At 35.8% G+C, this 14,544-nt stretch overlaps 1 protein-coding gene across 3 annotated transcripts in view; it reads right to left on the reverse strand.

Moving 5' to 3' along the window:
* The window catches only part of PRKD1 (protein kinase D1), a 131,646-nt gene that overhangs the window by 109,635 nt on the left and 7,467 nt on the right, over window positions 1-14,544 (reverse strand). Inside the window, exon 1 of one of the 3 annotated variants that reach the window (XM_040558386.1) lies at window positions 5,861-5,940. The exons of the other annotated variants lie outside the window; for them this stretch is intronic. Within the exon in view, the coding sequence (XP_040414320.1) occupies window positions 5,861-5,896 (36 nt within the window). The 5' untranslated portion in view covers window positions 5,897-5,940. Of the gene's footprint in view, window positions 1-5,860; window positions 5,941-14,544 lie in introns of those variants that run through there. 3 annotated transcript variants of the gene reach the window in all.

The raw sequence follows: 14,544 nt of genomic DNA on the forward strand, positions 1-14,544 counted from the left end.
TTGCTATGCTGCTCCACAGTTTGAGTTTTAAACATTTCTTGACCTAAACTGATTTAATAAAGTGAACCTTTAATTTTGTTGCAGAATTTTTCTTCTACAATCCCTTCTTCATAAACATTACAATGTAAACAAACCAATAAGCTCCAAAAACCTACATCAAAACTAGATCTGTATTTCTCTAGTTTAAAAATTGCCCTTCTTCTCCATTACAACGTTAAGGAATTCCCCAAACTGAATACGTTCCTGGCTATTTTTCCCCATCCAGCTCCCTACTTTTTCCTGTAATTTACCTATTTCAACTGTATCAGTCACTCAACTGACTGAATTTAACTATTTCAACTGTATCAGTCACTCAACTGACTGATTTCTCCTTCCATGGCTGCACAGCTTCTGCTTCACTATTACTCCAAGAAGGTCATGGCAAGTTGTAATTCTTTTTTTAATTGGAGAGAAAAAAAAAAAAAAAGGGTGCAATCAGAAATGATTAGAACCCTAGTTCAGATTCCCTCCACATTTCATGAGACAAAGACAGACCAAATTAGGTTTAGTATATGATGAGCAAAAGCACACCTCTTCAGCTGCAGCTCTTTTTCACAGGCATTCATGCATACTTAATATCATAAAAAGGAAATGCTAGAGCTGAAGACAACTTCAGAGTATCTGGGTTTTTTTGTTCAAACATTTACTATTATGAGAGCAAATAACATGACACAGTCTTAAATTTACATTCCACTACTGTAACTGTAAGTGTCCCATATATTGAAACACGAACCAATTTGTCCTGTTAAAGCACTGCAATTTTCTGCACATTTTTAGACGTGCCAATCAAGCTGGATCAGAAGACACTGGCAAACCATTCCATCTCATTGATTTAAACCAGAAGTATTTTCCAACCTTTGAAAAGGCAACCTCACAAATACTGACAATTTAATTCTTTATTTTTAACTGAAATGCAGTATCTCTTCTAACATGCAGTATCACTGTACCTTCTGCTTTAATGCTAAACTTAAACCATCAAGACTTGCTCAAGTTGGAGACTTCATAAATAACTCCATAAAAATCATGGCTATGCTTTTCTAACTTTTGTCAGAAATTGAGGAAAGTGAGACCACTTCTCACAAAGAGAAGCATTTGACAATTTTAGAATGTAGATGTCAAGCTGTCTTATTCCCAAACCATCGCCTTGTTTATTTAACAATTCACACAGAGAATATTATTGATGGGTTAAAAGTCATCACACAAACTTCTTCATATGGTATAGAAATTAATAGGTTACTAAAAATTACACTTTTTGATTTTGGTTAGGAAGGGTCACCTTCTTATATATATATATATATATATACTTATAGAAAAAAATATTTTTATATACATATATATTTTCCAGATCTACCTATGGATTTCTGCTGGTAAATCCTAATTATGTTTATGAGAGAGAAAGAGAAAGAAAGAGAGAGACCTCTTTATACAGTTTGTAGAAACTACCATTGCAAAAAATAAGCAAAATTCACATATTTTTATGTTTAGTTATTTTTGGTACAGACTACAACTGATTTCCACTTGAAGCAGGAAAGTTAATCTACTAATCTATTCTTTTAGATGATCCATAGTTTCACTCACATCCATAATGTAGTGAAAACTTACATGGACAAATATAAGTTCATACAATGTTCATCATCTTCATCTTTCTTAAATTTTTAGACTTTTTTCTTGATTAATATTTTCTTGATCAATTAGGGTTAAAACATAGCTTTTTATTTTTCTTTAAAAAAGAAAGGGGTCAGCAAAACCACAGTGAGGGTTTAAAAACCGTAACATATATTCAGTAGTAAAAATAATGCAAGATAAACAGCTCATTTATTTTCTACCAGTAACAATTTAATATGTAAGAAAGTAAAGTACATCTGTAACTTTCAAATCTTGAAGTGGGGTCAGGAAAGTGGAAAATGGAAAACGAGAAAATTTCGTTTTTGAAGTTATACTGCAACATAACTTTATAAACACATTTAAATTCATCATTTGAATTTATAAGACATAGTTGATGGCTTCAACATAACTACACCCAAGATGCCGTCAGATCTGTGATTCACTTGTAGCAATACATTTTAAAAATGGTTGGAGAATGAACTGATTCACTGTAAGAACTTTTAACAAAAATACAGCAGAGCACACATTTCTAAGCTTTATGCTTTTTTACATACTATTCACTTACATTTTGAATATTCTTCTATTCTCTGGATAAAATCGTTACATGCATATCACGTATTCATTCCGCCCAGAAACAGTCTGATTAATTTTTAAAGCACCATTTTGTCATTAGTTATGGATTTGACAGAAGCAGAGACAGCTGAGGCACGTTACTGTAGTTTCAGAAAGCAGTGGGTGGAAGACAAACACTCTGAAACTCTGGGACATAAGTCAGTCTGCACACATGGTAGCAGAAATGTGAAAATAAATACAGGTAAAGTGTTGAAAAGAGATAATTCATATTTATTTTTCCCCCCAAAGAAAAAGATAACAAATATCCACAAAGTCGAATAACCCCTTCCAAATCATGTTCTTGCTTCTACAGCTTCTAGCTGAAATTAGTATTTGTACTAGCAATAGTAGCTCACCTACCTGGCTCTACTACAAACTGGCACATACTTGAAGATGAATTCCGTGAATTTCCCTTCTTGTATTTAACAAACATTAGCTGATCATTACCTAGGAACATGGGCAACAGTTGCCAACATGCTGTTCACTTTTAGTAACACTGCTAATCAAGGAAGTCTCCAATAACCATTTAGCTTTTTCCATGCAATTGCTGCCCGCAGCCTTCCTGGTCTGACTGCGCTGGATCTCATTTGCATTTGGAAGCCCAGGACCTGGCTAGTACTTTGAAACCACACAGGAATCCTTCACATCATATGTAACCCAAATAGTCAAAATTTGACAGCAAATACACTAGTAGTGGAAAAACATATAAAAGTAGGCTCCCTCTTCTTTTAATCTTCTGTTCAATTTGTTATTATCAATCTACATACATTGATAAGATGAACCTGAGCCTTCTGTTTTGCAAGCTGAGGGTGGTCAAACACTGGAACAGGCTTCAGAGAGGTGGTTGATGTCCCGTGCCTGCCCACATTGAAGAGGCATTTGGATAATGCTCTCGATGATTTAACTCTTGGTTGGTCCTGAAGCAGTCAGGTAGTTGGACTAGTTGATCTTTGAAGGTCCATCCAGCTGAAGTATTCTATTCCAAACAGCTTCAGCTTTCTCAACCTTTCCTTGGGGAAAAGATGCTCCAGTCCCTTAATCATCTTAGTGGCTCTTCATTGGATTCTCTGCAGTAGCTCCAGGTCACTCTTGTATTGAGGAGCACAGAACTGGTGTGGCCTCACCAGTGCTGAACAGAGGGGAAGGATCACCCGCTCGACCTGTTGACAACACTCCTCCTAATGCAGCCCAGGATACTACCAGCCTTTTTTGCAGTGAGAGGACATTGCTGGCTCATCACCATTTAACAAAGTGAGGAGGTACTGACAAAACTCCACAGTAAAGATTAAACACACAGCAACATTTACAAAATCCTAAGGACAGAGAGATGGCTTACTCACAGTAACATTACAGGAGGAAAACAGTTTGGAGAGCTCACGAAACAGCTTAATACATTGTTAATACACCGGAGAATAAACTAAAGTATGTGGATGTTTTAATGGGCAATTAAGACTTAATTAGCTTGTAAAATGGCTTACATGACTACTAAAAATTAGCTGTATGTTTTTTTTAAAATAGCCAGCAGAGTAATTCAAAGCACAGAACTTTGATCTCATAGGGATTTGTGGAAGACATACAGCAGGACCCAAACTCACACATCTAGATTAGTTGCTTGGTGTACTGAAGGTATTTTTTCAGGTAAAAATGTGCCCTGCATCCACTGTTGGGGTGGATGCACAATACACTAAAATACATCACTGGTACATTCAGCACAGCTTCCCCTTCAGTGGAACCAAAGCTGAACTCCTGCACAGGAGCACCTCATTTGCAAGGCAGACAGAAGTATCTACCCCAGAAAGAAAAAGCATCTTCTCAATGCCCTCCGAGCCGTATGCTCCCTGTGAACGCACAGAAGTCTGTCTGCAGAGAAGTCTCCTCTGCATAACTCACAGACGTGGTACACACCTAAGACTGACACCTGGTGCAAATTTCCCACAGGTGACAAATATGCAATGTAAACATCTACTACTAGAACTGTAACAGACTGCACAAAAAATCCCGTTCCTTTTCTTTTTGAATTATACTAGTCACTAAGGCGCAAAATTGTCCCTCAAGTTCTTGGAATGCATTGGTAAATATTTTTAGAAGGTGAAGAAAGTAGTAAAAGGCTCTTCAAATTCTGAACACAACCAATACAAAGGAAAATACTGGGAATAAGAAGGTGAAAAGCTCTTTGACTAACAGCAACCACAGCATGATAAGATTCATATTCCTCAGCAAAGACAGGAACAAGAAGAACAAAATGAAAGCAATGGCCCTGCAGACCTCAGTAATCTCAAAGTTGCAAAAGGTCTCAGAAGGAACCCAAACTGGCAGTTCATTAAAAAGTAACAAAACAGGCAGAAGAGAAAGAATACGAAAATTCTGAACTGGGCAAATCATGTGTTTTTGATTGACCTCAATCATGAAAGCTTTCAGAAGTGGAAACTTAAAGCACAAGAGACTGCATTAGTAAAAAGTGTCAACAATAACAAGCAATAACTTCACTACAATTGTAGTCTTAAGACACACAACAAAAGAGTTTGCCTGCTACACGTTGCGGAGATCAATGATATGAAACACGTTAAACTTTCAAATGCTATTTTTCCATCAAGCTTCATTAAAAACACCACCAGAGAACAAAGATGACTAACCCAGACTGGACAAAAAGAAATCAGAGTACTCACACTGATGTTTTCAACAAGACCAACTCTAAAGAACTTCATCTAGTGTATTTTAAAACAATTCAAAGCAATTCTGGCATTTTCAAATTGCATTTGAAAACTCGTGGATGAATGCAGTAAAGGAAGGACTTGAATGAAAGCCTATTAGATATAAAAATCAGTGGAAAAGAAAGGAATGTGGGAATTATAGACTGGTCAGCTAAACTTTCATCCTAAAGGTATTGTCTCTTAATTATTAGACATTCTTCAAAGCAAAATTGGTATTACTTGGCTGAAATTGTCTTAAAATGAAGACAAAACTGATTGGATAACTAGACCCAGACCCAAGGAGGGCTTAGCACTGTCAGAAAGCACTGACATGCGGAAGGAGGATGAGAAGGGCACGTTCCAAAGGGGAGCCTGGTCTCAGTCAACTTATTTATAATGATGTCATTGATTATCTGGATAATAAAAAAATCTTACAAAATTTTCATTACTATATGAAACTGAGACAGACAGCACATGCATGAGACACAGGGCTGAAATCCAAAAACATCTCCAAAAAAAACAGAGAAGCAACCTGAAGAAAAGAGGATGAAGTTTTACAGGCATGTGTTACTGGAGACATGGTTTGGGAAAAGTAAGCATGGAGAACAACCAGTTAACTAACACTTTTCAGAAAAGGATTCAGCGGTTACATGCTGAATATGAATGAATGCAAAGTTTGAAAAGATCAGGAATAATGGTAGGAAAACTGATACTGCTCTAAAAAACATTTCTTGACATCTCATGCCACCTCTAAAAGAATCATTAAAGAAATAGATGCAAGCTCATGTCTGGAGGACAACTATTATGTTAGCTTATTCACATAGGCTTGTTAAACAAAGATCTTAATCCCATACTCAGTGGCAGACTGGCAAACCAAATTACACAAATGAGAGTTTTTGCATGGAAACAGGTACCTCCAGAAATCTATTAAGTACCGCTTGGCAGTTCATAGCTCATGAAGTCAGATGATTCCATCTCAATTTTGGCCTTTGCTTCATTTACCTGCCAAGTATGAAAGGTTATTTGGTTAGTTCATTGAGTGGAGCTGGGGGAGCCAGGGAGGGTTATCACTGACTCTGTAATCTATTTGATTTATTCAACACGTGGGCCAACTGACAAACTCTTTCTCTCTGAACATTTGTTTCCAAGTTAAAAGGAAAAAAAGAACATTCCACCCAAACCGGCATGGAAAATGCTGCATCTACAAAAGATCTTTACAGTTGTGATGTTTGGAGAAGTCTCTACTTCTTTGCATAGACTTGGGAAGAAAAAGCACTGCTATCACAGCAAATTTCAGATGTTTAAGATTTTACAACCTGAGAAAGCAATACTTGCTGTCCAAGTGGAAGACATTGCATTGGACTTGTTAAAAAAAAAAAAGGCACAAATCTCTTGCACTACTGAGTTACTGAGGTCTGCAAAAAAAAAAAACTCTTAGTTTGATGGTAAAAAATATTTGTTGATATACATTAACACAAAAAACATCCAGGAAATTTTGACTTTGGTCAGAACTTTTAATATTTAAAAATCGAAACCAAAAAACATGGTTTACTTTTTAGATTTCTTTTATTTTCTGTATACTCAAAGCTGATTTTCCATCATATAAGAAAGTTCAATTCCACATAACACCGTAAATCTCTCCCTCTCTCTCACCTTAGAATAGTTCCAGCTGACAGATGCTACAGTGCATATCAGTACATACTAGGAAGACAGAAATATATTCATGCTTATATCATTCTTTTATAATGACATTTTTCAGAGTTCATATCTAACACATCACTAGCCAAACCCTCTTCCCACAGGCATATTTTCTTGTGAATGCTAAAGCATTAGGAACAAATTAGGCCTACAGGTTAAACGTTAAAGTTTGTTTGTTTGCTGGTTTTTTTGCATTTGTTTTTTACTTTTTTAAGGACAGAGCATCATCTGAGGGTCCTCCTCCCATTGGAGTTTAAGTCTATGTCATATAGGACATTTTTCTTGGCATGTCTTATCTTTTACTACATGAAAGAGCATCTAGCCAATGGAAGAGGCGAGTATCTTCAACTAGCAATCATAAAAAAAAATCTCATCTCAAAAGATGATATGTCAGCTAAAGTCATGTCCAATCTCAACATGATAGTGTGATTCTGTGATGTCTTAAAAAGTATAAGGATTTTTCTTAAGACTTTTTTTTTTTTTTTTTTTTTTTTTAAGTATTTGGCATCAACACAAATGAAACTGTACTATTAAAAACAAACTAAGCAACAAGGTGGAACTGCTAACAACAACTAAACCTTGTTGCAGCTGTATCATTAGGCTAAAACTGGCATCTAGCAGTGTAGACAGACTTGTAAAAATGTAAAAAATAAAACTGATGTCCTTACTTTTTGCATTTTGCATTTGCAAACTTCCATGAGCAAATAAAGCACAAGAAGGACAGAAATATAGTTGTGCTTATTTTTCCTTTATCAAATAAAGTTTCTAGAAAGGATTTTAAAATGTTTCCTCTAACCATAAGAAATTGATTCTGCTGGGTCTTCTATACAGTTCTGGATGTTAGTGAAAAGTTTCAAAAGCAAAAGACAGCAGAGCAGCTTCATTTTTCAGGCCGAGACATCTCAAATTCATTCTCTCAATGCTAGCAGTCCCTTTTTCATTGAGCTGCTTTAGGGTAACAGACATTATGGCCAATCCATACCGCCGGGCAGGAGTGCTCCAAGGTGCACAAGGATCCTCTTAGAGCACAGCCCACATCCCCAGGCCTCCAGGAGGACAGCCAGAGAACCCCCCCCTGCATCTTAAGTTGGGAAGGATTACAAGTCTAGCACAGAAGAAACCAATGTGAATACAGCTTTTACAATCTCCGTATAACATCAGCTGCAAGTTACACACTTTCAATACACTCCAAAATGTTTTCCACATGTACTTCAACCATTTTCTGCCCCTTGTTCTCTCCCTAACAACATTTAGCCAGTCTGCATGAAGCAATATTATGCAATGCAAATTTAGGAAAATAGTAGGAAGTCATTGGCAATTTGTTTTAGCAATCTGACATAATGTAATTGCCCATCTTTATTTACGCAATATTGTTTACCTCAATCAAAATGTTTTAGAGGGTACTGTCATTAGTCATTTTGATTGACTACTCTGAAAAGTCACACTAACTTTGAAAAAACATGCACCAGTGATCTTTAAGAACCTAAATTTTCTGTTTTCATTAACATAAGTGTTTTATACTAATGACCATTCAGGTAAAAGAATACAGCAACTGCAGCACATGCTTCAGACCATGTTTTCGTTATTATAAGGATTTCAAAACAAAATACATGTATATTCAGACCATAATACATTGTACATAGATAACTTGTATATGTTTTCAATTAGCTGCCCTTCACTTACTGTCCAGCTTCCCCCTCTGAAGTCACTAGGCACCTTCAGTACCTAGTTTCCAGAAAAACATCTGCTTGCAGTTTTCCTTCATCTACTCATTACTGTGTGATTAAAAAAAGTTGTCACAGTATCTCAATGACATGAATTTGCAAGAACAGAAATTGGACCTTTCACTATGAATACTCTTCTGCATGAATATTGGAAGGTTCCTTTTTCAGTGTTATAGCCTTCCATCTGCCTACATTCCCATTATGTAAACCCCATTTTCCAACCAATAAGAGAAAATGAATTCCAGAATGGAATCTAAAAAAAAAGAACGTAAAACATCCTCACTTAAACATTGTATTTCAAAAACAATTCAATTAATTTCTTAGAAGAAACACAGAAGAATCCACCTAGTTAGTATTTTACATATCTGAGTTTCCCTATGAATTTCAGGGTACATGTTTTTTTTTCCACAATATCCACAATAGTCCAAGTGTGTAAGTGTATAATGTATATATGTGTACAGTTGTCCTCATATATAAATAACACTGCACAAAATACAAAACTACCATTTTATAAAATAAGAGAATTAAAAATAAGTGGGAGTGCTCTATTGTTCTGTACACCAGCTGAATTATCTCTCTCCAACATGAATTCTCTGCAATTTAATAGCACGTGAGCTCACAGACAGCCTACCTTCAGTCAGGTTACTTGGCTTCTTATTCTACCCAGATGTTGGTCCCTGAAAAATATAAGAACTTTAATATTCTTTGATATTTCTAGTCTTCCATCAAATGCAACTGAATCCAGACAACAGAAAAAAAGTATTTCAGAGGTGACAGAAGAATAAACATGTAAAGTCTTAGAGACAGAAAACCAAGATCTAGTTTCCTTCAACAGCACCCACTCTGTCAGCCTGTCATTTGTTCCCATTCCCTCCCTCACTGACCTTTCAGAGCAGCTGTGCCCTAAAGTGGATCGGATAACAAGTACAGGAAAAGTTAAACGCATACTAAGTGTTATAGGTGTACCATTCCATTCAAAAGAGAAACCATGTTCTGAGCACCCAAACATTAACAAACTGAGCAATTATTCTAATTGCTTATTTGTGAAATTAAAAAAAAAAAAATTGAAGAAAAATGAATGAGAAACTGAATCATGCTTGAATTAGATTGCTTGAAAAGATTGTCCATAGTACACATAGTTAAACAGAAGCTCTGACTTACTAAACAGGAAAGTTTTTGCTTTTGCATTTGTAAATACCAAAAATGGAAAGCAGTACAGAACACTACAGTAACCTCTGGGAATGGAATTATCTCACAAATAAAAGATTACTTATTTTTTTACTCTTTTGTTTAACTTTTTGTCCTCCTCATGTTATATTAAAACACAAGCAAGAAGATACAAATAACTTACTTAACAACAATTTTATTTCTAGCCTTTCCCTTGAGAATTAGAAGATAAAATTTTAGAAGCATCCATACATTTGAATGAAATAACCACAATTAAGTTAAAAAATACCATTTTCCTTCCAAAGGAGAAAGAAGAATGAAATGACATAATAAAATAAAGCACACATGGCAGACTGCCACTATTTGCAGCTTAATGGAAGATCAATATAAAGTAGATGAAAGACTGATGTGAATCTGCAAGCTGTGGTCCTTGTTATTACCACCTAAGAAATCCCAAAGGAGGAGTGAATCTATGCTAAGCAGAGAATGTAAGTTGTACTTAATAATAGAAGAAGCTTTTTTTCAATTTTCACCACATGGAACTGCAGAATCATTGATGTTGCAAAAGACTTTGGGAAGCCACCTAGTCAAAGTATGGTCAGTAATCAATTTAGATCAATTAAAAAGCTCTAAATTAGAAAACTAAATCTGTCTAGGTCCAAAGACATCATAAATGTATTTGTAATTATCATGAGGTTCAGACTCTGTTTATTAAAAAACACTCTCATCTCATCCCATTGTGTATCTGTACTCATGTAAGTGACATTCAAACATTCAATGTTCATTTTTGATTGAAACACATTGGAGAAAAAAGGGAGCAATGATCATGCCACACCAGTGAAAGATTTTGAGGCACTCCTATTTAAAAGATGGAAATTAGGTTTCACAAAGGGCAAGTCAAAGCTTTTCTCATTACATAATGATTTTTGTTGTTTTCAGAACCTCCCTTTTGCACTAGTAAATAAGAAATCAGGTTTTTGATTATTAACGTTACCATTTTTTTCCTCTAATAGCAAAAAAAAAAAAAAAAAAAAAGAAGCTTCCTAAATTAAAGGAAACATGTAGGTTCACTCACCAACACCGGATGAGAATGAGACACACCCACTATTTTAGGGAGAGTCTTGAGGGTGTATTTCCCTCAAATCTTTTCTAGATTTCATCTCCAAATGCACATCCTAACAAGTTTTTACATATTGTTTATTTACCTCTCAAATATAGAAACAAACACTTGCAGGCTTTTTAAGCTGAATCTGTGAAGTTTTTTGCTCTTAGGCCAGCTTTGAAGAAACAGAAATGATTTTCAGTAGCTTTAAAAAGTTTAGAAATTCTTGTTTCACAGTTTAGACTTCAAAGGGGGTTCATCCTTATTCTCTTACCTAGGTTATATCCAAAAATTAAACTTACCCAACTCAGTAAAAGTGGCATTTTTTTTTCTTTTGTAACAACATCAAGAACTTATTTCTGGGTAAGCCAGGATATTAAAAAAAATTGCGTGACCACAGTTTGAAATATGAACTGTATGCTACATTGAATGTTACCAAAATATTAATATTCTTACATTTAAGTATATAATTGCACATACAGTTATGCGAAATCCGTGAACACATAGCATGCTTAAAATACATTAAACAATCAGCAGCCAAATTTTAGCTTAGACTGTACGCCCTTAGTTTACTCAATAGCTGTCTATCAGTCCAGGATATTAACTTTAGATGCCTAAATTACATCGTGTGACCATTCCATAAGAGCCTGTAACAAAGCATAGGAAATATGAAGAAAGGTGGAAAAATGAACAAGAAGTTACACAAAAAAGTACTCAGTAGCTTTAGTTTTGACTTCACTTCTAAGCCTGAATAGCAGGGTAGTGTCTAAATAATGCATCTTTTTCCTGTGGAACATCTCTAACATGTACATGTCCTCCCTGCAAAGACAGATAAACCAAGCACATCCTCTGTCCATTCACTTTCCAAGTGGAATAATCTCTTTCATTCTTGAAAAATTACACATTGTTCCACTTAAAACAATCTTTGCAGCAGATGGGTGTATTATTTCATTCTATCATCCCTTCCTTTCATCTCTGCACAGACAACCTTCACCACTCCACGAGGACAGATAACCCAAGCAGGACCCTCCCCTACATAACACTGTCGGGCTTTGTTGTTGTTTCTAACCTGTAAGATTTCAGGTCTTTATTTCATTTTGAAAAGGCTGACATTTTGCCAACCATTTCTGCTAATCACAGTTTTCCATGAGGAACTTCTGTGCTTTCGCTGACAGCCTAAGATGAATTTCAGTTTCTCTCAGGGCTGTCTTCAGAGATACTGCTGATAAGCTGTGGCTTTTAATGTTGAGACATCATTCCATGTGGTCTAAGATGTGGTGTTTTAACCAGCTGTCTAGTACACCTTGACTGCAAAGTACAGATGGCAGGAACTTTATCCTGTGTACAATACAGCATATAATAAGGCTCTATCATATACTAATCTACTAATCTAATAAATCTACAGAGCATCTATGAGGTATCAATACAACAAATGTACACACACAAGCTTAAAGATTCAAAAGCACTGTTAGAAATATTTTTCCAGCTGCTTTCTACCTCGTCTTTTGTATGTATATTTAACTATCAGCCACAACTTCCCATTTTGCGCTATGCTTCCCTTTTTAAATAAACTAGGTGATACAGCACGGTGACTGCCTTAATGTACCTCCTTAATAGCTATATTCTCAAAGATCCTTATTACCTGTTACTGTCTTATAAGCATACTACTATCAGAATTTATGTTTTTAGTTTTTGAATATTCCATTCAGACAAGCAAGAGACCACAGATACAGCACAAAGCATGAAAAAAAAAAAAAAGCAGACTTATTAAGCCACATATAGGCTGGGCCAGCTCCTTAATAAACTTTATCTGTGTCTTCAGCTGTGGCGGGGAAATGCTGCCACTTTAATTTGAATATTCGTTTAATTATTGATTGTGGTGAGCTGCATACTCTCAAAACCACAGAAACATTGCAACCTTCAGGAGTCACCTGGTCTGACTTCCCACTTACAGCAGGACTATCTCCAACACAAGGTTTTGTTTACCCAAGTCCAAAAGTGAAGGATGATGTTTCCACATTCTTTCTGGGTACCTGCTCTAGTCCTCCACTCTTTCAAACCCTAATTTGCAGTCATTGTCCTTTGTTTCACCCTCTGTCACTAACTAAAAATTTAGCTCTATCACCTGTGTAACTCCCCTTGAAGTGCTTATGTAGTTCCCTCCAAGAACCAGTTCACCACTCAGAACCCCCAAGGTACTGTGATACTTGCCAAATAACATAAATCAAATGGAAGGAAGGAGGAGGAGGTTTACATTGGATGATCAGTTAAACACTGGCATTAGTTGATAGGTTTGAAACTGTGTCATTCTCTGGGTAAGATTCAGTCTGCATGAAAACAAAACGCATGATCAGATCATAAACATGGGTTAAAGACAGACTAGACATATGTTTCTAGGTATAGAGACAAATATTTGTTTTCCAAATTGTTTGATGTTACCAGACTGGAAACTGTGTCAATAAACCATACTGTCTTCCTTATCAGTTGAGTTTCCTTCATCCCACACACTGTCATCCCATGGATCAACACCACTATTTAAGAAGTTTAGACCATATAAACAACCCTCTGTGGCCCACGGATTCTACAGGGTTTTCAGGACTGTTTCAGTTTGAATACAGATTCTAGCCTACCATTCATGAATTGCATAAGGACATACGTTACATACTTTTTGGAGCCTCAGATTATCGTACACTTTTACCAGTATGGTCGACACATATACAAACAAATGACTAACATAACAGGATTTCACAGGTGGTAGGAAAAAGATAAAGCAATAGAACCACTGAAGTTGCTGTTTTTAAGGATAAATGTATTTTAGAGAAATTGCCTCATAGCCAGAATGTTGCTCCCTGTCACAGCTTTTGCGACTGACAAGATGCTAACAAACGCTATTTCTAACGCTCAAGAAAAAAGTATTCTCAAGGTTGACCTTTTTTTAAAAAAAAAAAATCTTGGAAAAAATAGAACATGCTTTCAGACTGCATGGGACATGTTCAGATATGGTTCTTTTGAAGTATACAAGATAAAGGTTTATAACTGGCAACTGTGGTTCTGGTTTGCACCTTCAGTTCACGTACCTCGTGCTTAAAATTACAGTGGAAAGACCTTTTTATGCTAACTGCTAACGAAAGCCTCTAAAAAGACTCTTTACTCCTCTTAGGAAGCAGCCAAGATCCAGATTAGATGAAGTACATTCACGTTTCCTACTTTAAGAAAAAAAAAAAGTACTGATCAAATTAACATGTGATGTTCTAGCTTTAATGTCATTGCAGTTTCTGAGCTGATTCTGACTGCAGCATAGGCGCAGACAGATGACTGTCTCTACAAGGAGACACTATGACAATACACTATACTATGGTGCAAGAAGTGAAAGTTTACATCTTGACTAAGTTTTCCTCAGTTAAAGAAGAAAACGGAATTACAAGGAACAATCTAAAGGAAGCCACAAATTCATGGAGGAAGAGAAAGTAAAACACAACGTTATACACTGAAATGTATGTCTACCTTCATGAGTATGCATATATCCCTGTAGTATGTTCAGATTCATTTCTGGATTATAACGTAATACACTATACTACCTTTCTAAATTTTTGCATGTTTTTCCAGCGGATAAAACTAGAGGAGGATTTAAAAGAAAAAATGTGCCTCATGAAGTAGCTGACTTGAAGCACACACTGCAAGGTTTTGTACTTAAAAAATTTAAGAACAGATGTGTACAAGTTATTTTAATCCTACACGTTATTTTTTGAGTGACATGAAATTTGTCATTATTTCAGATTGTTGCATGAATAGGAATATTTAAAAGGAAAAAGTCCTAAAAAGCAAGAGATCATACAGTGTTACTAATAGTCCTTTACTAGGAAAAAGAAAGGTGAAAGAAAGACTTTGAAAGAAACCTGTTTTGGTT

The sequence above is a fragment of the Cygnus olor genome, chromosome 5, assembly GCF_009769625.2.
Source record: "Cygnus olor isolate bCygOlo1 chromosome 5, bCygOlo1.pri.v2, whole genome shotgun sequence".
Classification (NCBI taxonomy): Eukaryota; Metazoa; Chordata; class Aves; order Anseriformes; family Anatidae; genus Cygnus; species Cygnus olor.